Source organism: Macaca thibetana, chromosome 2, assembly GCF_024542745.1.
Source record: "Macaca thibetana thibetana isolate TM-01 chromosome 2, ASM2454274v1, whole genome shotgun sequence".
NCBI lineage: Eukaryota > Metazoa > Chordata > Mammalia > Primates > Cercopithecidae > Macaca > Macaca thibetana.
In genome coordinates, this window is record NC_065579.1 from 134,716,092 (window position 1) to 134,743,423 (window position 27,332).

At 43.6% G+C, this 27,332-nt stretch overlaps 1 protein-coding gene across 1 annotated transcript in view; it reads left to right on the forward strand.

Moving 5' to 3' along the window:
* The first annotated feature begins 308 nt into the window (after positions 1-308).
* EDEM1 (ER degradation enhancing alpha-mannosidase like protein 1) overlaps positions 309-27,332 on the forward strand; it is a 32,571-nt gene continuing 5,547 nt past the window's right edge. Inside the window, exons 1-11 of the mRNA XM_050778588.1 lie at positions 309-1,051; positions 7,949-8,021; positions 12,517-12,620; positions 14,722-14,893; positions 15,933-16,116; positions 18,035-18,209; positions 20,146-20,266; positions 21,089-21,259; positions 23,114-23,187; positions 24,055-24,151; positions 26,251-26,454. Of these exons, the coding sequence (XP_050634545.1) occupies positions 543-1,051; positions 7,949-8,021; positions 12,517-12,620; positions 14,722-14,893; positions 15,933-16,116; positions 18,035-18,209; positions 20,146-20,266; positions 21,089-21,259; positions 23,114-23,187; positions 24,055-24,151; positions 26,251-26,454 (1,884 nt within the window). The 5' untranslated portion in view covers positions 309-542. The remainder of the gene's footprint in view (positions 1,052-7,948; positions 8,022-12,516; positions 12,621-14,721; positions 14,894-15,932; positions 16,117-18,034; positions 18,210-20,145; positions 20,267-21,088; positions 21,260-23,113; positions 23,188-24,054; positions 24,152-26,250; positions 26,455-27,332) is intronic.

A 27,332-nucleotide genomic window follows, 5' to 3' on the forward strand; every position in this document is an offset into this window, starting at 1 on the left:
TTCCGGTCCCTGCTCTGCCGGACACACGCTCTGCCCAGAGAGAGACCCGATCTACCCAAGGCCAGGCGGCCTAGGGCCACGTCTTTGTCTAGCGTCCGGCGGGCGCTGCCGTGCCGCTCTCCCATTGGCTGGAAGTTCCCTCGCCTGGGCCGGCGCGGCTCCTGCTCGCCACGCCAGCCCGTCGGGCTACCGACCGCCCAGGGGGGCGGGGCTTGGAGGGACGGGGCGGGGCCCGGGTGAGGGGCGGGGCCTCGGGGCGTCGCGGACGTCCCGGCGGCCTACGGTGTGGGAGGGAGTCCTGGGCCGCGCCCCGCGAGGCCGGGCCCTGGCCGGGCCAATCCCGGGCCACCGGGCGAGCGAATGCTGGGCCTGGCGGGCCCGCCCGAGAGCCTGGGGGTTGGGGACAATGGGCTAGTTCCTGGTGCGTCACGGGGGAGTTCCTTAAAGGGGAAGTGAGCCGGGCTACGGGGCGAGCGCGGGGTGCGGTGGTCGGCGGGGAGGCCCCCGCGCTTTAAAATAATGCCCGCCGCGCCCGCGCGACCATGCAATGGCGAGCGCTTGTCCTGGGGCTGGTGCTCCTCCGGCTTGGCCTCCATGGAGTATTGTGGCTCGTCTTCGGGCTGGGGCCCAGCATGGGCTTCTACCAGCGCTTTCCGCTCAGCTTCGGCTTCCAGCGTCTGAGGAGCCCCGACGGCCCCGCGTCGCCCGCCTCGGGGCCCGTGGGCCGGCCTGGGGGGCTATCCGGACCGTCGTGGCTGCAGCCGCCGGGGACCGCGGCGACGCAGAGCCCGCGCAAGGTTCCGCGGCGTCCTGAGCCGGGGGTGTGCGGCCCAGCCCACTGGGGCTACGTGCTGGGCGGCCGGGACCGCGGCCCGGACGAGTACGAGAAGCGCTACAGCGGCGCCTTCCCTCCGCAGCTGCGTGCCCAGATGCGCGACCTGGCACGGGGGATGTTCGTCTTTGGCTACGACAACTACATGGCGCACGCCTTCCCTCAGGACGAGCTCAACCCCATCCACTGCCGCGGCCGTGGGCCCGACCGCGGGGACCCGTGAGTAGCCCCCGCCGCCCGGGGCCGCGCGCCCAAGCGCTTCCTTCCGCCCTCCGCTCCGGGGTGCAGCCGTCTGTCCTCCGAGGGCGCCAGGGCCGTTAGGGTCCCGGGCAGCGTCCCCGCACCGTGTCCCGCCTGAGTCCCTGTGAAGACACCCGAGCTTGAGGGTGCGGGGTGGGCCGGTGGCCTTCCTCTCCTGATTCTCCCGCAGTCTCCAAACTTCAGAACTGCTGTCCAGCTCAGTGTCTTACACATGAGGAAACTGAGGTCCAGGACCAGAAGGGACAGTGGCAGTGCCAAGGGCTGGCTTGGAGGGCTTTCCACTTCCATCTTGAGCCCCTCCTCCGGATGAACATAAACTCTAGATGAAATCTCCATGCTTCCCGTGTAAACGCAGCTTCAGAACAAGTCTTTACCCCGTACCCCCACCTCCATCAGATTGCCACACCCACGTCCTTTCTGTGTAAAAAGCCAAGAGTTGACTTCTCCAAAGCCGTCCATTGAGTTTGAGGCAGAACGGGGTTACAGCCTCTCCTTCACAGGGGCTGCTTCTTACGCTGAGGATAGGTGGTGGGGAGGAAAGCTATGTGGCCCACATTTGGGGTCCAGATACTTGAGGTGAAATTTATTGGATGCTGAATTGACTGTCAACGTCATTACCCTGTGCGATCTGTCCTATAAATCCCCCCCTCTGGTGGCGTGGTTGTCAGGGAAGGTCAGCCAGCCCTCCCTGTCCACCAGCCTTGTTTGCAAAGGCTGAGCTCCAAGGTTCACCGCTGTTGACGTCAAAGTCCAAGAGAGCAGTACACCCAGCTAAGGACCTCTTACCTGTAGGGAAGGAGTGTGCATTGCCATAGACCCTGTTAGTCCAAATAGGTGACTCCCCTCCCCTAGATGAGAGTGGAGGAGTTGGTTTGCTCAGTGTCTTGGCACCGTCTGGGGCAAGCGTTTTCCTTCATCTGGAGGAAAGCAGTGGAGTCCAGTCCTTAGGTTCTGATAAGGAAGCCTATAGACTAAACGGACTTGGGTTTTTTAAATGATGTGGTTATCTACACATTTATGTTTTAAATTGCAGTTTGAGAGCATGATTTCTACCGAAGCAAGGGGACATCCCAGGCAAAGGACTGAGCCTTTTCATAATTCTAGGGAACTGATGAGTTTTTCTTGCTTAACCATAGCGTTTATATGTATAAGTGTATATTCTATCTCAATTTTTTTTGAGAAAAAATATTAAATTTTGAAAAAAAGTTTTTGGCCTTTCCAGATTTTTTGTTTTTTGAGACGGAGTCTCGCTCTGTCGCCCAGGCAGGAGTGCAGTAGCGTGATCTCTGCTCACTGCAACCTCCGCCTCCCGGGTTAAAGTGATTCTCCTACCTCAGCCTCCCGATTAGCTGAGACTACAGGCTCATGCCACCATGCCCCGGCTAATTTTTTGTATTTTTAGTAGAGACGGGATTTCGCCGTATTAGCCAGGATGGTCTCGACCTTCTGACCTCGTGATGCACCCGCCTGGGTCTCCCAAATTGCGGGACTTACAAGCCTGAGCCACCGTGCCCGGCCATGACCTTTCCAGATTTTAAGCAATGAATGATTTGGCTCACTTAACTAGAGGGGACTTTATACCTATAAATGTATTTTCTTTCTGTCTCAGTTTTTTTGGGGGTGGGGAATAAACTTCACTAAATTGTGGTTTTTTTTTTTTTTTTTTTTGTCAGCCTACATCATGCTTTAATGTTTTTTCTTTTTAAATCAACATCATTAAATTTTGAATAACATCATAAAATTCCACCAGTTATTTTAAATTTATCTTTGCCACTAGTTCCTGCCCATATGTCTACCCATGTTGTACATAGGCAATCATAGTATGTGTACATATTTTGGATCTTAATTTGTGCTTTTCCACTAGTGCTTTTGGTATTACAAGAAGGGAGAGAGCACTTTCAATAAGTACCTTTATTCTTGCTCACAGACTGTTTCTCAGATTACCTTTTATCGGGTGGACTCAAGTTGAAAACAGTTTAACGGGGAATTGTGATAACACTTTCATTTGAGAATATGATGGTTTGGAGAGTGAGTTGATGACATTTTAATGTTTTTCTTAACCTTAAGAGTGCTTCTGGAGAACCTTAAGAGTCCCTTCCCCGCAAGTGAGGTGGTGGTTGATTTAACTTGCTGGTCTTCATGGTATCATGTGTGCCGTTGGCTTTTATTTCAGAATGAAAGGCTGCTGATGAGTGTTTTGGTTTGGTTATGCATTGGTTTGGTTATGTGTAAGTTAAGGTCAGGTTGCTTTGAGACAGATGTGTTATTGGAAAGAGGGTGTTAGAAGTATTGAGGAGGTGGGGATGGCATTAGGGAAGGGTTGTGCCCTGAGCTGGGTAGACCTGTTGGTTGGTAAACCTTTGTTGTCTTTGAGGAGGCCATAGAAACCTTGCGCAGACTCCTCACACTTGCCTCTTACAGAGAATGGAAAAGTTAATTTTTTGTACTCTCCTTCCTTTAATTTAACTCCTCTCAGGCTTTGCTATTTTTGTTTTAATATTTAAAATAATTTTATTTTTAATTTTTGTGGATACATAGTTAGGTGTATATATTTATAGGGTACATGAGAGATTTTGGCACAGGCATGCAATTCATAATAATCACATCGTGGAAAATTGGGTATCCAACCCCTCAAGCATTTTTCCTTTGTGTTAGAAACAATCCAATTATACTCTTTTAGTTATTTTAAAATGTACGATTATTGACTGTAGTCCTCCTGTTATGCTATCGAATACTAGGCCTCAAGGAAAGTTTAGAACCAGAATATTGTCATGCTCGCTTTGAAACAGGAGGGTACTTCACATCCCCAAACTAAATAATCTGTGATAAAAATCTTTCATATTTTTTGTTTGTTTGTTTAATTGACAGGGTCTTGTTCTGTCACCCAAGCTGAAGTGCAGTGGCACAATCATAGCTCACTGCACCCTTGAACTCCTGGGCTCAAGCAGTCCTTCTGCCTCAGCCTCCTGAGTAGCTGGGACTACAGCTGTGCCCCACCATGCTTGGCTAATTTTTAAAAAAAATTTTTCTGTAGAAATGGGGTCCCACTTTGTTGCCCAGGATGGTCTCGAACGCCTGGCCTCAAGCAGTCTTCCCACCTTGGCCTCCCAAAGTGCTGAGATTATAGGTGTGAGCCACCAAGCCCAGCCAAAAATCTTCCAGATTTAAAAAAAATCAAATGTATTCTAACGATTCATTTAACAAGAGTGAATTTGCCATTAGAGTATTATGTAAAAAGTACACATAGAAAATATCGGTGCTAAACACTCTTACCTTTTCTCTGTAGTCATGTGTGCTCCAAGCTTTCTTGCCCCAAGTACGTGTGACTTATTCTTGGGGAGGTGTCAGGTAAGGGGTTAACATGAAGTAAATAAAACCTGAACACTCTAAAAAGAGCAAATCTTTCTGTCTACAGAAAGCTATACAAAGTCAGTTCTTCTCACATCCTCAGTTTGGGTTGGAGGATCCAAACTTAAAGTTTCTTTGAGTAAATGTGGACATTATATTTTTGTAATCCTGTGAATGGTAAACTATAGTTCTGGCTTTTGGGCATGTGACCATTCTCAATTTCTTCTCAACTGTATTGCTATTAAAACAACAAAGCAAATCTCAAATTAAGCCAAACAAATATTGGCCCCTCAAATGCTTAGGTACTCCTAGCTCAAGATGGCCTCCTCTGCATTCCTCTTTCTTTGGAAAATCCTGCCCTCTTTCAGAGTCAGGCTCGTCTTGTTTCCGTGACGCCGTCTAACTGAAGATGATTCTCCTTTATTTACTCAGTTCTCCTTTTGATTCCTTTCCTTTGAGCTGCGATTCCACATTTTAATCTTGTTTGAGAATTGAGTACTGTTGTGCGTTCACCTTCATTTCCCTTTGTCTTGTCTCTCCAGATTATCAATCCCTTGAACGCAGGGACTCTTTCTTATGTTATTTCTGTGCCTACACCACACCAGGTAGATTTCTGAACAGCTGTTACAGGCTAAGTATATGTGGGAATTTTTAAAAACACATATGTTTGATTTTGTTAGCTGACATAATCAGAAATTTTCTGTCAAAGGCCATGGTTTTCTCCATCTTTTCTGTTTTGAGGTGAACTTTAAAAATGTACAGTGGGGTGAATGCCATGAACATTTGTACCTGGTGAAGTAAGTGGAGCATTCAGTTGTGCGGTTCAGCCAGCTGGTTACAGGGAAAGGTATTGAGTTCTTGGCTTGATGCACTTAAAGATACCAGCTTAGGTTGGACATTGACAAGAATATCTACGAAGAACAAATCCAGAGTCTTACCTGCATAGTGGGCTGGCATAAATGGAGTCATAATAATTTCATGCTGTTAGGCTAGGAGAGTTTTATGGTGTTTATTTTTTTTTCTTTCATCCTCACTCCCACTTCCCTCTTATTTTGGCACATTTTGAAAGAGGATGTAGCAATTATTTGGTAAGAAAGAATTAAAAGTGTTCTAATGAATACCCCAGATCTTGGAGAAGATTTGTCTGACTACTCAGTGGAGAGAAGGAACCCCACAGTTACTGCAAATAATTTTTTTTTTTTTTTTTTTACTGTGGCAACTCCATTTTTAGTGACTGGGCATTGCAAAAGAAATATTTTAAAACAGGGTCTATTTTAGTTACAGATTAGAAGGCAAAGCACGATAAAACATGGAAAGGAGTTCAGTGCTCACAGTGAGTACCTTCCTTCCATGGGCCTGTGCAAGTGGAGAGAGTGACACATGCCACAGATCTGGGTGTGAGTCAGGAGAGGGGAGTTACATGTGGTTCTCCTGATTACCATCTAGCTTGGATGCTGCATGATGAGGGAGCTACTTTCTGATGAGGTGGGCTATTAAAGCCCACTCTGTTTCTAAGCAGCAGAGCAACATAGTGAAATATTTACACGCAGCAGAACATTCTTGAGTTGGCAGAATTGGGCATGAGGATCTCCCTGTCTCCTTTGAGCCCCTCCTGCAACCCTTGCACTTTTTGTGTCTTTTTTGGCTGTCACTTGCCCTTGAGAGGTGTATTTGAATCCACAGCTCTCGCTTTGAGGGGACCTTTTGCTATTGCATAAGTTTATTTCCAGAGAATCAACAAATAGAAGAAACAGGTGCAATTTTCCAGCCAAGCAGTTTTCTGACTTTCCAGCTTGTAGGAAATGAGATAACCCTAGTTCCTAGACTATAGCCCCCATATATATCTTGTTTCAAAAAAAAGTATCTAAAATTTTACTCTAAATTCTTTGCTTTGGATTAGGTGGCATAACAGCATAAAACAAGGCAACTGGAGGGTTCAAATAAAATCAGACGTTGGAGCTGTTATGCCTCTTTCACATAAGCCCCATTTCCCCGCAGCTGAGGTATAGGCCTTTCAGAGAGCACAGTAAGCCATCACAACACAGAGGTGCTGTACCCCAGAAGCTTCTCTCACTGGAAAGTGAGATAAGGACCCATTAGGGTGATCCAAGGAGCAGATAAAGTACTCTGGGATATGATGGAAGACTGCAGATATCAATGAATCTTGCTGGAAAGAAAACTGGAGCTTTTTTGCTTTGGTTGCTAATAAAATCTTAAACGGTTGTCTTACGTCTTCTCTTACTATCATTTTTTCCAAGCTTCTGCACTTATTTTCTGGGTTTTTGGGAATGGGACAAATAAATAAATGAAGTCCCCAGAATTTCTCAAACTGTCCTTTATTTTACTAGTTCTTCATCCCTATTCTCCCAGATGTATTAGTTTTTTTGTTGTTGTTGACTCTTTTTTTTATTTTTTTTATTTTATTTATTTATTTATTTTTTGAGACAGAGTCTCGCTCTGCCGCCCAGGCTGGAGTACAGTGGCGTGATCTTGGCTCACTGCAAGCTCCGCCTCCCGGGTTCACGCCATTCTCCTGCCTCAGCCTCCCGAGTAGCTGGGACTACAGGCGCCCGCCACCTCGCCCGGCTAGTTTTTTTTTTTTGTATTTTTTAGTAGAGACGGGGTTTCACTGTGTCAGCCAGAATGGTCTGGATCTCCTGACCTCGTGATCCGCCCGTCTCGGCCTCCCAAAGTGCTGGGATTACAGGCTTGAGCCACCGCGCCCGGCCTGACTTTTTTTTTTTTAAATGTTATAAAGAAATACAGCGCCTGAGGAGCTGCACCCTCGTTGTCATCCTGAAGTTGGTTTCTTAAGGTTGTTTCAGAATGGAAAATTGCTGTAGATTATGGGGGTGAGAGCTGTGTGGCAGAAACGTTTCTGTAGCTCCAGTTAAGAAGGGAGAAAGGCCTCAATTCCTGCTTTGGTTCATGTTAAATAATATCTCAGAATTAATGGAAATAATGGAGACCCTTTGGATAAGTTATTAATGAAGAAATGGTGTAAAGAAGTTAATTTATAACCCCAACCATAGGGCAGATGAGTAATATTGACACTGTCAATGAATGTATTTACTTTGTGTGTAATAGACTGTGGTGTCGAATTTCTTTATTAAAGTGTTACAGGTGAGTCGTATGACAAGGGCTCTCCTTTAGTTCCTAATGATTATGAAAAGAGAACTTTTTAAAGTTGGACAGGACCAAAGAGATTGTATATGGTGATAAGCCTGAATCTGAGAGAGGAGATAACTCACCTCCTGACTTCCCATGAACATTCTTTCCACTCTGGTACGAGTGTGTCTCCTCAGTTCTGTAACTCGATTCTACTTATGGACACTATAGAAAGTGTTGCTTTTGGAGTAGAAAGACCTTTGCCGTATTAATTCACCCATAATTAGTTCCTGAATAAATAAGAGTCGCTGGCAATTATAGTTTCTGATGGGTGTTTAGTTTTATTGTCTTCTCTTTCGAAATAACGTCTTTTTGTTTAATTTTAATTTTCTTTTTCAGTTCAAATCTGAACATCAATGATGTACTAGGGAACTACTCATTGACTCTTGTTGATGCATTGGATACACTTGCAGTAAGTGTTCACCTTTTTAAAAAAAGTTAATTAAGATGTTTTGGAGTGGATTATCCCTAGTTCCCTCCAGCAATGGGAATTCCAGGGAGCCTGATAAGTCAAAATGTATCATTAGCTTTGATAACTGTTATTTATTTTAATGACCTTAATGGGGAGGGCAAGAAATGTGTTGAAGGTTAAATGAGGGGAAATGTGATTCCATTAAAAAAAGGAGAAGAAATGTATGATTGATTTTAGGGAACCTATTTTTTTTAAACCAGTTTCTATCTTATTCCCTAAAAGAACCCATAGAGAAGCTCATTAATATTGATAATTACAGTAGTTGCTATTCCAGGAGTAAAAGAGAGAAGATCTCAGGGTCGGCAGGTACCCTGAAATATCATCTAGCTACTGGCTCCCCCAAGAGCAAGTTGGAGTCATAGTGCCAGTCCTTATGTGGGGCTCCCTAGAAACCCTTCTCTTTTATTTGCTACTTCCTGTTTTGTGGACACTCCATGCCTGAGCTGCCAACGTGGGTGCTGACATTACCTCCTCATCCTGTGGTTTTGCTCATTGACTCTGGAGAACTGGAGACCTCTGAGCAGATATGAAGAAGCAACTTGAAAGCAGTGTGGCACTTGGTGTGTGGTGCCATGTCTGTGTGCTTCATCGCTTCACCTTTTGCCATTAAAGCAGTTTCCAGGGGACTGTATTCCAGCATAGTGTTGTTTTAAAACCTTCTTAGTAAAGGTGATTTTATAACCTCTTTGCTTTCCTTCATTGTCCAGCAAGTCTTTACCATGAAAAATTTCTTATTGCAGTCTAGCCCAAATCTTGTACTTAATAATTTATTCTTGTTTCTTTTAACACTCCATAGAAGAGTCTAAAGCTGTCTGTTAGGAGTTAGAATTGGGGCCCAGCACAGTGGCTCATGCCTGTAATCCCAGCATTTAGGGCGGTTGAGGTGGGAGGATCACCTCAGGTCAGGAGTTTGAGACCAGCCTGACCAACATGGTGAAACCCCTTCTCTACTAAAAGTACAAAAATCAGCTGCGTGTGGTGGCGGGTGCCTGTAATCCCAGCTCTTCAAGAGGCTGAGGCAGGAGAAATGCTTGAACCCAGGAGGCAGAGGTTGCAGTGAGCTGAGATTGTGCCACTGCACTCCAGCCTGGGCAACAGAGTGAGACTGCATCTCTGGAGACACACATACACACACACACACACACACACACACACACACACACGAATTGAGTAATGTGCTAGGCAAGTTTGCATTATGATTTTCTAGTATCTTGCTAGTAGTAGAATTACCAGAACTTGGAAAGAGCTTGAGAGATCATTCTACATCCTCATTTTATAATTAAATAGTAGAAATAGGACTAGGCCCTTGGTCTAATAGGAAATCTGGGGATACTGATTTAGTATAATTTAACTTGCAAAGCAACTTAGTTTCCCAATATCTCCTTCTGAAGTTATTGCTGCTCTGTTTCAGTCATTTACCATCACTGATCAAAATGTGCCCAGACAAGTATGTTCGACCTTAGAGCTAGTTTGTTGATGATACCAGAGGCTGATTCAGCCTACAAGTGTTGCTTAAAGGAAACGTCCTAAGACTCATGAAAGCTTACTCCTCCTCCCTGAGAGCTTTGTCTTCTTCTTTTTTTTTTTTTTTTTTTTGGCGACAGTCTTGCTGTGTTGCCAGGCTGGAGTGCAGTGGTGTGATCCTGGCTCACTGCAGCCTTCACCTCCTGGGTTCAAGTGATTTGCCTGCCTCAGCCTCCTGAGTTGCTGGCTTTCTTTTTTTTTTGCCCCATTTTGTTTTTTTATCCCCCTACCGTGCCTACTATTCTGTTGTTCACCATAGTCTCCCCCACACTTAATGGTGTCTGGTGCATAGTAGCAGTGCAAATGTTTGTTCAAAAAATGAATTCTAACTAATGAAGCATTTCCCAACACAGATTCTAAAGATATTTACTCCCTGAAAGAAGAGTTCTGTTTCCAAATGGACTTGAGATATTCTGTATGTCTGGTCCCACTGTTAGAGAGCCACAGTGCCCATCAGCATTTTAAAGACTCTGAGAAGTCCTACAGTCAAATAAACAAACCCATTTAGCTCCTCTGTCCCATTCAGCCTTTTCAAACATGAGTGAGTGAGTTCAGAACGTAGTTACTCAGGGTTCTGTAGCTATCTGACCATAATGGTAAACTACAATAAGAGTTGTTGACTTCCTTCACCATCCTCACTTGATTTGAGCTCATGTCAGCACCTGCAGCTTCACCAGATATTGTTGCTGGTAAACGTCTGTAAGAAAACAGACCCATCTCTGTGGTTTTCATTGTAGAATATCCGGCCTTTAGTGCTTCAGGCTTATTTTTCAGGTGTTACTTCTGTTGAGGTTTTCCTTTTCTTTTGCTAACATTTAAACAGACTTTAACAGATGTGCTAGGGAAACATTGTGAAGATAGCAGTCCCCTGACCATTGGATGCAACTTGCAGCATTATTGCATCATCTTCTAAAAAGAAAGAACTGAAAGCTAGAAATGTCTGTACTTACTCTGTAGGTTACAGCAAAATAACGATGAGGTGGAAAAAATGTAGCAGACCAATAAATATTAGGAAATAGTATTTGTTATTATATAATATATAATAATATACAGTAATACATACTTGAAAGTAGTAATGTCTGATGAAGAAAGAAGTAGCGTCTCAGTTAATTTAGAAAGTTTATTTTGCCAAGGTTAAGGATACACCCATGACACAACCTCAGGAGGTCCTGATGACATCACCCATGGTAGTTGAGCACAGCTTGGTTTTATACATTTTAGGGAGACATGAGACATCAATCAATATGTGTAAGATATACATTGGTTCAGTCCAGAAAAGTGGGACAACTTGAAGTGCTCGAGGTGGGGTGAGTGGGCACTGCTAAGTCATGGGCAGATAAAAGACAAATGGTTACATTTTCATAAATTTTTCTTTTTTTTTGAGACAGAGGCTTGCTCTGTTGCCCAGGCTGGAGTGCAGTGGTGAGATCTCGCTCACTGCACCCTCTGCCTTCCCAGGGGTTCAAGCAGTTCTTGTGCCTCAGCCTCCCGAGTAGCTGGGATTACAAGTGTGTGCCACCACACCTGGCTAATTTTTTGTATTTTTAGTAGAGATGAGGTTTTGCCATGTTGGCCAGGCTGGTTTTGAACTCTTGACCTCAAGTGATCCACTTGCCTTGGCCTCCCTGAGTACTGGTCTTACAGACCTGAGCCATGGTGTCCAGCTGGTTGCATTTCTTTTGATTCTCTGATTAGCCTTTCACTGAATACAGAATTTACCTGTGACAAAGGTAGAGGAATAGTCACTTATGCCTTTGCCTGGCTTAGTGAATCTGCAGTTTTACATAAACAGTAGGGCAGAGGAAGCAATCAGATATGCATTTTTTTCAGGTGAGCAGAGGGATGACTGAGTTCTGTCCTTTGTTCTTACCTGTGAAGATAAACTGTCAATTTACATTGCCAGGGTGAAATTCAGCAGAATTGTTTTAGAGTGAAGATCTTGAGGCCCACAAGGAATTTCCTTCTAGATAAATTGTAAGGGATATATATATAGCTTTTTTTTTTTTTTTTTTTTAATCTATGTAGCTATCTTATTTAGGAATAAAATGGGAGTCAGGTTTGCCTGATGCAGTTCCCAGCTTGACTTTTCCCTTTGGCTTAGTGATTTTGGGGTCCTAGCAATTTATTTTTCTTTCACAGTATGTCTTTATGATGTCATTATAGTGTCAGGATTTCATAAAATTTTGAGTGGAATGAAATAATTTTGATTCAGGGTAATCTAGAAAGTTTGATGCCCAACTGTGCTTCATATAGGAGAGAGTAGCTTAGTGTGACATCGTGTCTACACACCCAAAATAAGAATCATAATTCTAAATCACTTTTTAAAAAGGACATAGAGCTGAGTATTCATATATTTTGTTTCCTTTAAATCAGTCACTGGTTTTATCCTGTGCTCCAAAAGATATTACCCTTTCTCAAAGTGTTTAGACATCTGGATAACAAACAAGTTCGTTCAATTTTCCAGATGTTTTGGTCTCCTGGGAGCCAAGCACCCAAGCCGCTGATTTATTTGAGGAGCAGAGACAAAGACATATTTTTGTTTCTTCAGTTTTCTGATTTGTTTGTGTACCTGCCAGAAGTTTTAGAAACCACAGTGCCTGGCATGTTCAATAAGATCATAGTGAAGTTTGCTGGAGAGTGGAGTTGGGAAGATGAGGAGTGCCAATGATTTTACAAGGAATTATTTTCAGTTTTGTCCTTTGGAGATAGGGCTCTTGAGTTGGAGGAAATGGGCCTGCCATGTGCTGGTAATATATTCTAAGAAATAACTGCTTTTCTATCTCTTGTGTTTCTACTTCTATGGTAGCAAAACCACATACAAACGTTTAGGTGACATGACTAGGCTGCTGTGATGATACAGCCTCAGTTTCATTTCAAGTTGCTGTAATAACCTGTGTTCCTGTTTTTAAAGGTAATGGGAAATTCATCCGAGTTCCAGAAAGCAGTCAAGTTAGTGATCAACACAGTTTCATTTGACAAAGATTCCACCGTCCAAGTCTTTGAGGCCACAATAAGGTAAAATAATGAATATTCATAAAATGAATTGGAGACTTCTTTTTATGTGTTTAAAGAGAAAAATACCTGTGAGGCTCTTTTCACGCCAAGATCCAGGCGGGGAGTCCATATGGGCTTTATGGGTGCAGTGTGCATTTTTCATGTTCATATCATATTTATCAAAACTGGAACAATTATTTCAAAGTAATAATTCCGGACTGAAGGGAAAGACACATTTATATTTTGTTTTGTTTTGTTTTATTTTGTTTTGTTTTGTTATATTTTGTTTTGTTTTGTTTTTACAGATTAAACTCTTTTTTTTTTTTTTTTTTTTGAAATGGAGTCTGCTGCCTAGGCTGGAGGGCAGTGGTGCAATCTTGGCTCACTGCAATCTCCACCTCCCAGGTTCAAGGTATTCTCGTGTCTTAGCCGCCCAGGTAGCTGAGATTACAGGCACACACCACACCTAAGTTTTGTATTTTTAGTAAAGACTAGATTTCACCATGTTGAGCAGGCCGGTCTCAAACTCCTGACCTCAAGTGATCCGTCTGCCTTGGCCTCCCAAAGTGCTGGGATAACAGGTGTGAGCCACCATGTCTGGACACATTGACGTTTTAACGGGGGTGTAAAATAGGTGTCTGTCTAGTACAGAATTTCATGGTTTCCCTTTATAGTCTGATTTCATTTCCTTCTTTCACCGTGTCCTAGGACAACCCCTACATATTTCTGAAGGAAATGAGAGTTTCCCATCTTACCACCCACAGAAAATCACTGCTTAGCATTTTAGTATATTTCCTTGTTAGGTATATTTCTCACTTCTATTTCTCTCTCTCTCTTTTTCTCTCTCTCTCTGTTTAATGGATTGGGATCATGCTCTATACCTAGTATATTGTATATTGCTTTCTTTGATATATTGTGCTTATTTTCCTGTTTACATTTTTTGAAAATTGTATTAACTGCATAACATTCCAGTTCGCAGATGTAATACTTATTTAAAATTAAATTTGTGAAAACCTTTGTTCTGACATATGTCACAGTCTACTTCAGATCTTTAGAATGGGACTTTATGGGTCTACAAGGACTTAGGTATAAGCTGGTAGCCTGCTGCCTCTTAGTAGGTCATTTTTTCCTCCTCCTCTTCACCTTGCCTCTTTACCAGATGTTAGGGTGTTAGGGAAGCTGCTTGGCAGCCACAACAACAAAAATTACTTAGTATTTGTTGTCTTACCTTTCTGGGTTTTTTTAATTTGAATTAAATTACATTTTTTTTTTTTTTTTTTCATTTTAGAGCAGGGTCTTGCCCTGTTGCCCAGGCTGGAGTGCAGTGGTGCTATCATGACTCACTGCAGCTTTGAACTCCTGGGCTCAAGCGATCCTCCAACCTCAGCCTCCCAAGTAGCTGGGACTACAGGCAAATGTCACCATGCCCAGCTTCTGTTTTTTTATGAGTGTTTTCCCCAAGTGAAATAAATCAAGAGTAATAATACTAATAAGTAATATTTATTCTGAGAACAATTAGTATACTCTTTTTTTTTTTTTTTTTTTTTTAAAGAGACAGGGTCCTGCTTTGTTACCAGGCTAAAGTGTAGTGGCATGATCATAGCAGCCTTCAACTTCTAGGTTCAAGAGATCGTTCTGCCTCAGCCTCCCAAGTAGCTGGGACTACTGGTGTGTGCCACTACACCTGGCTAAGTTTTTTTTATTTTTAATAGAAACAGGGTCTTGCTTTGTTGCCCAGGCTAGTCTTGAACTCCTGGCCTCAAGAGATGCATCTCCCTTGGCAAAGTGCCGGGACTACAGGCGTGAGCCACCACACCTAGCCAACTCCCTTTTCTTAATGCCCTAAGATTTAGATTACCAAAATTGTTAATATTTTAAATAGTATTGTTTTTGGTAGTCTCGGATAAATGATTCCCTTTCTCTCTTTTAGTAATATGGTTAACAAAAATCAATCGTGTATTATTAGAGCTAGAAAGGAATTCAAGAGGCCATTAAGTCAGGTCTCTCTGATGCAGGCAGTTCTGAGTCTGTGGATATGAACATACTTCTATCTTTCTGAATTGGATTATGTGCATTTACAAGCAACATGATTGTATTATCTTTTTGTTCTTCCTGTCATTAGGGTCCTGGGAAGCCTCCTTTCTGCTCACAGAATAATAACTGACTCCAAGCAGCCCTTTGGTGACATGACAATTAAGGACTATGATAATGAGTTGTTATACATGGCCCATGACCTGGCGGTGCGGCTCCTCCCTGCTTTTGAAAACACCAAGACAGGGATCCCGTATCCTCGGGTGGGTAGACTGGTTTGACCCTTTGTGTTTGACAATTCACTATCTTCCTGAATTAAAATTTTTTGTTTATTAATTTATTTGGGAGAAGGAATGGGATGGAGGTAGATGAGAAAAGCAGTGTCCTTAGAAGAATTTGGCCTTAAATATGATGTAAATATTTTAAAATTCATTCAGCATTTACTGAGCATCCACTGTATGAAAGGCAGACAGTGATGTATCTGACTTAGTCCTTCCCCTTAAAGAGTTGATGTTCTGTGAAGTTCAGTATTCTTAAGTTCATTTACATGTGTGATTTGTATTCTCTGCTACAAAGCAGTGTAGGGCGTTTGTCTTCATCTCTGATTTGGGTCTGTTTTCCCAGAGATCCTCACGTGGGTATTGTGGGAGCTCAGTGAGTGAGCTTTTCATTGCTTCACGTGGATCTGTCAAATAAGGGCTGCACAGACCAGCAAGTTAGCTGCTGATTTAAATGCCAGGATCTGGAATTAGATTATATATTTGTGACATCTGATTTGCCAAGCCCAGAACTCCTCTGGTAATTGAGTTAGCCTTTTAGGTAACTGGCTGAGAACTGCCAGAGGACAGAGCCTTCATGATGAAACTGGCTGTCATATTCTGGTAGTGCCTCCTTTCTCTCCCGGTTTGAGGTTTGTTTAGGTGCTGGGCAAGAGTGAGTTCATAGTGGCTTATTTAAAATTTAGAAGAAACTCTATAGTTTGCTTTTATCTCTAACTCTAAAGCCTGGTGCATGTGTTACCATGAAGAAAACCTGCTGGAAAGAGAAGGTTTAGTGAAGTGTTATAGCCATTCCCTGAAGACTGGCCCTTATTAATAAAGCAAGGCTCTGCTGTTCTTATTTTCTTGTTTGTGTCTTTTACATTTAATTCCCATATTCACCTCCGATGTATCTTGGAAGGCAGAGGGCTGACTCACCATGGTAAGCTTGCTTTATTAGCTGAGTGTAGTCTCTGAGACCTGGCTTTTCAGCCCTGCGGATTCCTTGAGTTTTGTCACAGTCTTTGTCTCTTCCCATCCCCAGGTGAATCTAAAGACAGGAGTTCCTCCTGACACCAATAATGAGACATGCACAGCGGGAGCCGGTTCCCTCCTGGTGGAATTCGGGATTCTGAGTCGACTGCTGGGGGACTCCACATTTGAGTGGGTGGCCAGGCGAGCAGTGAAAGCCCTTTGGAACCTCCGGAGCAATGATACGGGATTACTAGGTGTGGCACCTTTACTCGCCATTGGGACTGCACACTGCTTGGTCCCCTTGCTTTTCACATTCTCTGGGCTCTGCCCCTTTTTCACTCTTTAACTCATCTGACAACGCAGAAAGAATTGTGTCAGCTGTATCTAATTTCTTTATGTGACCGTTTGCAGAGAGGCTACATGGTCTGATGGAAAAGAATAAAGTTTTTGTGTTTGAGGGCTTCCTTCTGATTTGGATCCCCTGGCATATTCCACTTGAAAATTATTGTTAATGGAAATGCCATAAAAAGAACTGCCTCTGAGGCAGATTTTATTGCTTCAATATAAGGTTCTAAATATAGGAATTTAGAGTTACTGATGGAGCAGCTTTTTCCTTTTAAAAAATCTGGGCCTGTGGTAGTAGATTGAAACTCCAGATTAAACCTGTATGAGGTGGGTTTTTTTCCCTTGAGAATGTTTGATCAAGATGTTACTTAAAAATTATTATGGAAAATTTCAGAGTATAGTAGAGAGAAAGTATGATGAATAATAACCCCTATGTATGCATCATTTATCTTCACTAATTATCAGTATTTTACTAACTCAAGGTGTTATTTTATTTATTTATTTATTTTGAGATAGGGTCTCACTGTGTCACCCAGGCTGGAGTTCACTGGTGCGATCTTGGCTCACTGCAGCCTCCACCTGCCGGGCTCAGTGATCCTCCTGCCTCAGCCTCCCAAGTAGCTGAGATGACTGGTGTGTGTCACCATGCCCAGCTAATTTTGTTTGTTTTATGTAGAGATAGGGTCTCACTATGTTGCCTGAGTAGTCTCAAACTCCTGAGCTCAAGCGATTCTCCCACCTTGGCTTCACAAAGTACTGGAATTACAGGTGTAAGCCACTGTGCCCGGCCTGGGTGTTATTTTAACTCATGTAACTGTCTTAAGTTCTGAAATTTATGTATACATTTGTTGTATTTAACAACAGCAATAGAAATAAAGAAGTCACTCAAATTGTCAACCTATCACCAATAGTTGACCAGTGTCACTTCAGATTGTCAACTTTTTAGGTTTCCATAGACCCTTTCAGCCTGGCATGTGTAACTTTTATATATTTTTCATTATAATATAAACAAATATTTTGATTCTGCCTGAATATGGCAGATCATTTGTTTCCAAGTTGGTGCCTTGCTTTCATAATTACCACTTTTGTTGTTGTTGTTATTATTAAAAAAAATTTATCCTTTCCCTTTTCTTTTCTTGTTTTTTTGTCTTTTGAGACAGGGTCTCCCTCTGTCACCCAGGCTGGATGGCAGTGGTACTATCTCTGCTCACTGCAACCTCTGCCTCTCAGGCTCAAGTGATCCATGGGCTCAAGTGAACCCCCCATCTCAGCCTCCTGAGTAGCTGGCACTACAGGCACCCCCCATCGTACCCAGCTAATTTTTTGTATTTTTGGTAGAGACAGAGTTTCACCATGTTGCCCAGACTGGTCTCGAACTCCTGAACTCAAGCGATCCACCTGCCTCGACCTCCCAGAGTGCTGGGATTATAAGTGTAAGCCATCATGCCTGGCTACTTTTTCTTTTTAAAATCATCTTTTTTTGGATAAATTCCCAGGAATGGCAGTACTGGGTTAAAAAGTCTGTGAAAAACTCTTGAGTTTTGAAATGCATCATCAGTCTGGAAAAGCAAAATGACAAACCTATTTTTATTTTGCATTAAATGTTTATCCCCATGTTTGTGTCAGTAAACGCTATATATTTAGAAAGATGTCTGGGCTAACTTAGTGATAAGACTGACAAAAATGTTAGGTCCAAGCAGCCACTCCTCCTGTATGCCAAGGATAAAGGTGCTGAGGAGCAGTGTGGTTGGAGTAGGAGGCGTGTCCGCATCCATGTCCTCCCTGATGAGACAGTTGGGACCTCAAGTGCCTTGTTTATTTTTGCAGGCAATGTTGTGAACATTCAGACTGGCCACTGGGTTGGAAAGCAGAGTGGCCTGGGTGCCGGGCTGGACTCCTTCTATGAATACCTCTTGAAATCTTACATTCTCTTTGGTGAAAAAGAAGACCTAGAAATGTTTAATGCTGCATATCAGAGTATTCAGAACTACTTAAGAAGAGGGTATGTCTCCCTAACATCTCCTCTGTTGCCTTGTAAAGCAAATAGAATGCATTCTGAAGTGTTTGTATTTTTTTAACATACAATCGCAGGGTCTTTTATCTCTGCCCTCACCTTACCACCTCTCCTGGTTTGTCAGTCATCTGGGGGCAAAGAGCTGTGTTAGCTTTCTGTCGCTGCATAGCATAGTACCCCAGAACCTAGTGGCTTAAAACAACAAGCATCATCTCATGAAGTTTCTTAGGGATAGTAATCCAGGAGCAGTTGAGCTGGTCACTCTGGCCCAGGATCTCTCCTGAGGTTGTTGTCAAGCTGGTGGCCAGGGCCACAGCCATGCCAAGACCTGATGGTGCTGTGAGATCCCTTCCAGGCTCACTTTGGTTGCTGGCAGGCTTCAGTTCCTCATTGACTGTTGGCTGGAGGGCTCAGTTCTTTGCCAAGGGGCCTCTTTGTAGGTAGCTCATGGCCACTGGCTTCCCCCAGAATGAATGATTGAGAGAAAAAGAGAGAAAGAAGCCAAAATGGCAGCCACAGTGCTTTCATGACTAATCTGGGAATGATATACTAATACTTCTGCCAGACCATTAGTCACCCAGATCAACCCTGATACATACAGTGTGGGAGGGGGCTGTGCAAGGGTGTGACTCACAGGAATAGAGGTTCTCGGGGGCTGTCTTAGAGACTTGTTGCTACTACAGGGGCTGACACATCCCAGTGTTTAACTGTGGCTTTAATTGCAGATAGATCTGCAATGCAGGACAATTATTTGCAGGACAATGTTTTGGTTCTATTACTTTCCAAAGAATTGTGAGGATTGGTCTTTATACTTGGTGATAGAAAGGACAATTACCACATTTTTTTTTCTCTCCGAGTTTGTTTAAAACAATGTTATTCACTATTTTTTGTTATGCATCCAGGATGACAGGAGAGAGAGAGCCATTTGAAGCTACAATGGCTTCTACCTAGTGTCACTCTCTTATCCCAGGTCGGTCTGTCTTTTTTTTTTTTTTTTTTTTGAGTCAGAGTCTTGCTCTCACCCAGGCTGGAGTGCAGTGGTACGATCTTGGCTTACTGCAACCTTTGCCTCCTAGGTTCAAGCGATTCTTCTGCCTCAGCCTCCTGGGTAGCTGGGACTATAGGCACGTGTCACCATGCCTTGCTGATTTTTGTATTTTTAGTAGAGATGGGATTTCACCATGTTGGTCAGGCTGGTCTCAAACTCCTGACCTCGTGATCTGCCTGCCTCAGCCTCCCAAAGTGCTGGGATTACAGGTGTGAACCACCACACCTGGCCCCCAGATCTTTCTTTGTATGTATTTCTATGTTAAGTGTCCAGTTTTAGTGCAAGTGATAGCTACTGAGCTTCCAGCTTGGTAGGATTTTCTTGGGTCCATTTCTACATTGCTGTTGTAGGAACCACTTGTATGTGCTGTGTTTAAGTAAGGGGCCTTTTGGGTGGAATTTATTTATTTTTGCTTCTCAAAGCCACAAACTAAATTGAGCAGTAATCCCCAAGGGTCTTGCTTTGATGCATTTCTCCAGGCCCATGCTATAGGGCATCACTAGAGAAGAGACTCTTTGTACCAAAAGAACCAAGTTTTTCTGCTCAGGTGAAATCCAGCATAGGCCCATGCTATATACTGAATTCTCTTACGTGGCAGGGCTCTTAAACGCAAAGCTCAAAGTGCTTTCTGCAGAATACTGTGAAATCCTGACATTATAATGGCTGCATTAGGAACTTTGATCCTGTGGTAAATATTATCTTCTGCTAGAGTCTAATGTAGATAGTTAAAGGCAGTCTCCAAAGGTTTAAGGAATGAGTTAGGAGAAAAAATTAATGTTAATTCCATTTAAATGAAACTACCAGCGGCTGCTGGAGAGGTAGAGATCTGTCAGTGAGCTTTCTTTTCACCAGTGAATGTGCTGCTTGGGTTTGTAGGCGGGAAGCCTGCAATGAAGGAGAAGGAGACCCCCCACTCTATGTCAACGTGAACATGTTCAGTGGGCAGCTGATGAACACCTGGATTGACTCTCTGCAGGCCTTTTTCCCTGGACTGCAGGTATTTTGCAATCAGATTTCCTAAGAATAACCATTCACCAGAAAGGGCTTCTCCCTTCCTTTCTTTCTTTTCTAATACCCTGAGCATTCTCTGTCTCCTTTGGATTTGGGAGGTCACTAACACTATATGTCTTCATCTCTCTGTTTGTGAAATTAGTCTCCAGAATATTGAACAGAGCCATTCCACACAATTGCAAAACCATGCTTGAGAAGTGACTGTGTATGATTTTTGTTTTTGTTTGTTTGTTTTTGTTTTGAGATGAAGTCTTGCTCTGTTGCCCAGGCTGGAGTGCAGTGGCACAATCTCGGCTCACTGCAACCTCCGCCTCCCGGGTTCAAGAGATTCTCCTGCCTCAGCCTCCAGAGTAGCTGGGATTACAGGCGCCCGCCACCACACCCGACTAGTTTTTTGTACTTTTAGTAGAGATGGGGTTTTACCATGTTGTCCAGGCTGGTCTTGAACTCCAGGCCTTAGGTGATCTACCCGCTTTAGCCTCCCAAATTGCTGGGATTACTGGCATGAGGCACTGCGCTGGGCTGTGTGTGAGTTTTGGATAATTATCGCTCAGTTGTTTATTCCTTGTTCATTAGTACATGTAATCTGTTTTTCTGTTTGCAGTTCACATCAATTTGGCATTAGTGACCAGATAGGGAGGGCATTTATTTGTCTGGGTTGTCACTTTTGGGTTGGTTTTGTCTTTAACCGTATGTGTAGGTCAAGTAAGAACTCGGGGGTAGAGGAGAGCCCAGGCAGGCCCTTTGTGGCATGTCTTGTCACTCTAGGAATGGTATCTCAGCCTGATGACCTGTGTCCTCGCCTTAGGTGCTGATAGGAGATGTGGAAGATGCTATCTGCCTTCATGCCTTCTACTATGCCATATGGAAACGATATGGTGCCCTTCCTGAGAGATATAACTGGCAGCTGCAGGCCCCTGATGTTCTCTTCTACCCACTGAGACCAGAGTTAGTGGAATCCACATATCTCCTCTACCAGGTACTAGAGTTTTGTTTTTTTTTTCTCTCTTTCACTGCCTCCCCTGACCCCAGCAGTTCGTCGTTAATGAACATTTGCTGAATGATTTAGGGTTATGTTGTTTCATAGTGACTCTGATCGAGTTACCCCCTATCTGTAGTCTTGTTAGTGTTCAGTGTTATTCGTGACTTCACAGGACAGAGAAGGCATTTGCAGTGAAATATGTTTTTAACCTCATATTCCACAAAGCTGAATCGTGTTTTTACCATAGGACTTATATCTCACATCCTTAAATATTCATGAGGAAGATTTTGTACTAAGGTGTTTTCCAAATGTATTTGACCAGAAGACCCGTTTTTAGGATACAATTCTGCACCAGTGTACTGTGGAGCCCTGGTCTGTGTAATAACTATTCAGATAAAAAGAAAATTCATTTTCTTGGTTGTAAAGGAAATCATCTGGGATTCATCTGGATGCCTGTTTTTGTTTATATATGTATATAAACTAGTGTTCATCCTTTGTGAAATTACTGCAGTGGCAGAGGGAATGTGACTTTAACTGTGAAATGTCTTCTTCCTGACAGTTGAAGCCAGATATTTATACTTCTGTGCATGCCATACGTATGTACACGCAGAGAGTCCTCCTTCATTCACATGCACAGCAGCACGAGTGGTTAACTCACCAAGAAACTGGCCTTGGTGAAATTCAGTAGGCCTGTAACAGATGCCCACCATGGACCAGCCCTAGCAAGCAGAGCCTGAGTTTTAGAAACTCTGGTAGTGGGGCTAACACTAAGGTTTGAATTTATTTATTCAACAATTTTTTTTATACCGAATCCTTGCCATTTGCTTCAGATGAGAAAAGGGGAAAGAAATCCTATGAAACTGGTAGTAGTCCTCATGCCTAAAAAGGGACCTCCTGAGTTTTAGATAACCTCTCAAAAAAGGAAAAAGATGATGGACACCTGTTTGGCCTTTCTGAGCCCAGTAGAGCAAGGCTGTACACGGGGGATGGTGTGCCGATTACTGGCTGATTTCTCCTCTTAAGCTTAGTCCTGTAGCCTGTGAGCTTACTCCTCTTTGTTTCTTTCACTGCTTCTTTCGTGTTTTCAGCTTCTCCTTCACGTTGCCAGAGATGTCTTGCACTCTACAGCTTTACCCTCTGTAGCCACACCCTGTGCACTTTTAATCTGGAGACTGCTAACCTTGTTGTTTTCTTTGTTGCTTCAATCTGGTGCTAGGCATGAATTAAAGATCCCCAATTTTTAAACTGTTTGTTGGATAAAGGCTTATCTTCCCAGAGAAGTTTTTTTCTCTAGTAAAACCATCTAAGAGCATGTGTGAGAAGAGTAGGCAACTGAGGTCTGATTTCTCAGGGTGACTAGAGAGGAGAGGGTGGCGGCCTCCTTTTACACTTTGGAAAGTCTTGTTCCCATCAGCCTTTCCTCATGGTGCCATAACTGGAATGGTGGCAAGGTCCTGTTTCCTGTGCCTGTGTCTTAAGTTTCTGGAGAGTTCCGAGGCAAGATAGAAATTGGATTTGTTCTCAGATATGGTGCTGTCAGGGTGGGCATTGTTTTATTTCTAATCATGATGGGAACCAAAGTAGAGTATTGTTCTACCCTGGAACAGGTGGTCTTAACCCTGGCTAAAGTTAAACAAGTCACAGGTACACTTTGATGTGAACTGATGGAATACCTTAGTCCTCTAACCGTTGTGACCCTGCAAGGTGAATGACCTGGGCCCTGTTTCTTCCTTTGGCTGGCGACTCGTCTCCATGGGGAAACCCCCCAGTCACCCCGCAGTCACCATGATGTTTGTTGATGGCATGTCTTCCAAGCCCATGCTGGATCACATTCTCTCGTGTTCTCTCTAGGCAACCAAGAATCCCTTCTACCTCCATGTAGGAATGGATATTCTGCAGAGTCTGGAAAAGTACACAAAAGTCAAGTCAGTTTTCTAAGTTCCTTCCTTTTTCTGTCAGCCACTTTTATTTCAAATTGTTTTGGGGAAATATCCTAGTTTGCATTTTAATTTATAGAACCAGGTCATTAATGTTACATTTACAGGGAAATTGCTTACCTTTTGGTGTAGTAGAACCTTTCCATTGTAGTGAGACCTGCCCTTTTTTTTCCGTTAGGTTCTAGCAGATTATGGGTGTTCATTCTAACTTCTTTCCCCTAGTTATACAATAACACATACACTAAAATGTTTAGGGAGTACAGAAAATATAAAGCAGTAGAATATTATCACTGTAATCTCCACATACAGAGAAAACTGTAGTCAGTATTGAAATGTATGTACTTATAATCTTTTAAATATATTTTTATATATGATGTGTGTATATATGTATATATAAGAAACATACTGTGTTTCAATTTTGTGACATGCTTTTTTTTTAACCCGCTATATCATGTTTTTTTTTTAAAGTGCTATCTTAAATAATAAGTCAATACTCAAATAATAAGTCAATTCTCAATAATAAGTCAATTCTACAAGTATTAGGACTAGACATTTAAATTAGTCCTTTTAAATTTGTTGCCATTTTCTTGGTGCCCTGTTATGCTTCTGGCCAGCCCCCTGCCACCACCCCCACACCCTGTAACTCACCTGATAATTTAGCAGCCAAAAGCACTTGCTAAGTAAATTTGCGAACAATCCAGGCTATAAAAAAGGAGAGCCCTACAGTGTAAACATAGTTTCATATGGTGCTGGATGACTGGTTGATTATTCTGATAAGAGAATGTTTCTGCTTCTTAAGTGAATCAGCAGTTGGGAAGGAAGAGAGGCAGGACTGACCTGACAATTGTTTTGTAGGTGTGGGTACGCCACGCTGCATCACGTCATTGACAAGTCCACAGAAGACCGGATGGAGAGCTTCTTTCTCAGTGAGACCTGTAAATACTTGTATCTGGTATGTGTGTTGCAAGATGAACCCAGGAATATTTAGTATTGCTTAGAGCGAGCATTCGCATAGTCTTCTATCTGACAGATGCTTACTGGGCACAGCTACATGCTGGACATTGTGCATTCCCACGATGCAAATGCTGTCAGAACCAAAGGATATTACTATCTTCTTTCATGGTTTCCAACCTTGTTGAAAAGTCATTTGTCAAGTAAACCAAGAATTGAACTTATGATTACAAACTTATGACGTTAACAGGGGGAGTTTTAGAGTAAAAGGAAGGTGACCCTGTAGGGTGTGCTAGGTGGGAAATGCTGGTAATGATTGATACAGAACCAGCGTTAGTGTGGTGGTAGGGGGAAGATGCCTCTGAGGAAGAGAGCTGTGTTCATAATGGCTTCTCACTTTTCTTGATGTGTGTGATCTTGGCCAAGACCTGCAGCTCAGCCTTGTCTCTGTCCATATACACATCCTCAGGCACGTGATTGTGTGTGTGTGTGTGTGTGTAGAGAGAGAATTTCTGGACCTGGATGAAACCTTTGGTATTACCTAATGTTCATATGTTCATTATTTCCCTCACAAGAACTACAGCCTACACAGAGGTCAGGCGACTTGTCCGTAGTATGGGGGTGGCTGTGGCAGAGCTGAAATGTGAACTGTGGTCCTGACTCCCTGTCTGGTGGTCTTTCCACCTCACCCCTCTTCCTCCTGCCACTTTCCTCAGTATGGCCACATAGAAACGAGGGCAGGATTTCCAGGTTAGAAGATAGGATGGCAACTGAGAACTTGGGCAGAGGGTCAGAGATAGAAGCAGCTGCGATAAATTGCATTTATCTAGTTCTGTGGTTCCTAGGCCTGGGGCTAGCTGGGTCCAGATCACCCTGGGGCCCTTGCTAAGATTACAGCCATATTGAGTCAGAATCTTTAGAACAAGCGTTCTCAGAAATCTGTCATTTTGACAAGTGCCTTCAGTGGTTTCACGTGAGCCAGGTTTTGGAGCTGCTGGTCTAATCCATTAAGATGATACTCTTCTGTGTCTGGTGTCTTTTCACAGACGACTGCAGAGGTATGTCCACCAGCAGCGCATGTGGTCTGTCCAGTGGGAAGACAGCTGTCCTGCTGTCGATTCCTGTGTGTGCAGTGGTTCTTGCTGTCCATGCAGGTGGCTCAGGTCTGCTAAATCAGGCTGGTCAGAGCCTAGCTGCGTATTTCCATCCAGCAGCCAGTGGTGTCAGAAGGATGCTAACAGGGCAAGTTTTAGAGTAAAAGGAAGGTGACCCTGTAGGGTGTGCTAGGTGAAAGAACCTAGAGTCTAGGGAGAGGAAAACCTGTGGTCTGCCCTGTTCTTCTCTTGTTACTGTGTAAACATTGGCAAGCTGCACTGAATCTCATTTTTCCTCATCTTGAAATAGTTTAGGTGACCAATACAGTTTCGAAGAATTTCTAGGTATTCATTCATTCAACATTCACAGAACACTTGCCTTCTCCTGCACTGTTGCATCCCATATTGGGTTAGATGTTCTTTCTAGATGCTCTTTTGTTCCATGTCACATGCACCATTGAGGGAAAGGACTGTGCCTTGTGGCCATTGCGTCTTCAGAGCCCAACCCTTGTTGTGCAAGAAATGAACTGAATGTTGGTAGATGTGTTGGGCTCTGTGCTAGGCCCAGGCGATATGGTGATGGATAAAACTTGGTTCCTCCCTGCCAGCATTTACAGTTCAGGGACTAGGTGTCTGTGAGGCTGGGTGTAGTTCTAGAATTCCAGCAGGAGAACTCTTAGGTAGCACATGGCAATCATCCAGCAAACTTTTATAGACTACCTGTGCTTGGGCCTTAGCCTTGGAATTTCTGAGTCTCTGTGTCGGGGCGGGATATGTGTAGGGAAGAGGCAGGTCTAGGTATCTGAGTTTAGATGAAGCAGGTGATTCTGCCTTGCAGCCTGGGTTGGGCACCACAGTTGTCAGTCAATTCTTTTTCACCCAGTTGTCACTGAGAAGCATGAGGTCCAAGCAAATTCTACTCCCTGAGTAGCTGGGACACTCCCCCATGATTCAGTTCCAAGTGTGCTACAATTATTGGTTGTATCTTTTTTTCCCTTCCCTCTAGCTGTTTGATGAAGACAATCCAGTACACAAGTCTGGAACCAGATACATGTTCACAACAGAGGGACACATTGTGTCTGTGGATGAGCATCTTCGGGAATTGCCATGGAAGGAATTCTTCTCTGAAGAGGGAGGGCAGGACCAAGGGGGAAAGTCTGTGCACAGGCCGAAACCTCACGAGTTAAAAGTCATCAACTCCAGCTCCAACGTGAGTTGCTTTTTCCAGGGGTGATTTGCATATATAGGAAGAGAAAATACTATGAATTCCTTAGTTGTTCAGACTTCCTGATGGAAAATTGATGGTGTACGCAGATTGGGAGATTTGAAAACACCTCCTAAAGACACCATTTACATAGATGTTGTCAGAGTGTAGGGAAACCACAGGAGCAGCAGTGGCATCATCACTGCTGGCTGCAGGTGCCAGTGGAGAGAGTGGCCACAGGTTCCTGGAAGAGGGGAGTCTTGTGGGAGGAGCAGCCACTCAGCAGGAGCCACCGCTCAGATCTGACTTTTGTGGCCTTGCCTGGAGGGAGCCGGCAGAGTCAACATGTGACCCCTCCCTGCTCTCCCAGTTGCCTGCTGGAGCATCTTCTTGGCTGCCTGGGGCAGAAGCTGGAGGCCGAGGGAGCCTATTGATATGATCCATCAGTGGACCTGGAGGGGCAAATGGAAGACATTCAGCAAAATCATCTACCAGCAGCAGAAGAGAAAAAAGCGGTGATAGTCACGATGGTCCTAATGAAGATGCTCTTCGAAGTGCAGCAAACACCCACATTCATTTGAAGTAGGGCTTTACTCCACATGCCTAGATTGTCCTGAGAAGCAGCAGAAAAAATTTGAAAATGGAAGTCCTTGCATCCCTAGTGAAAGTATCAGGTAGTTGTATTGATTTGAATAAAATAGGATGGTTTGGAAGTGAGGATAGGGAAATGTAGATCAGTCGAAATTTCAAATCTCGTTATCCCCCAGGGCCTCGGTGGTCAGGAGTTCAGCAGCCTCCCCACAGATGGGTTGCCTTGGCATTGGGGCGCCCTCTCATTGCAGACTGTGCTTCAGTGCTTTTCCATTAATGCCCCAGTAAAGGTC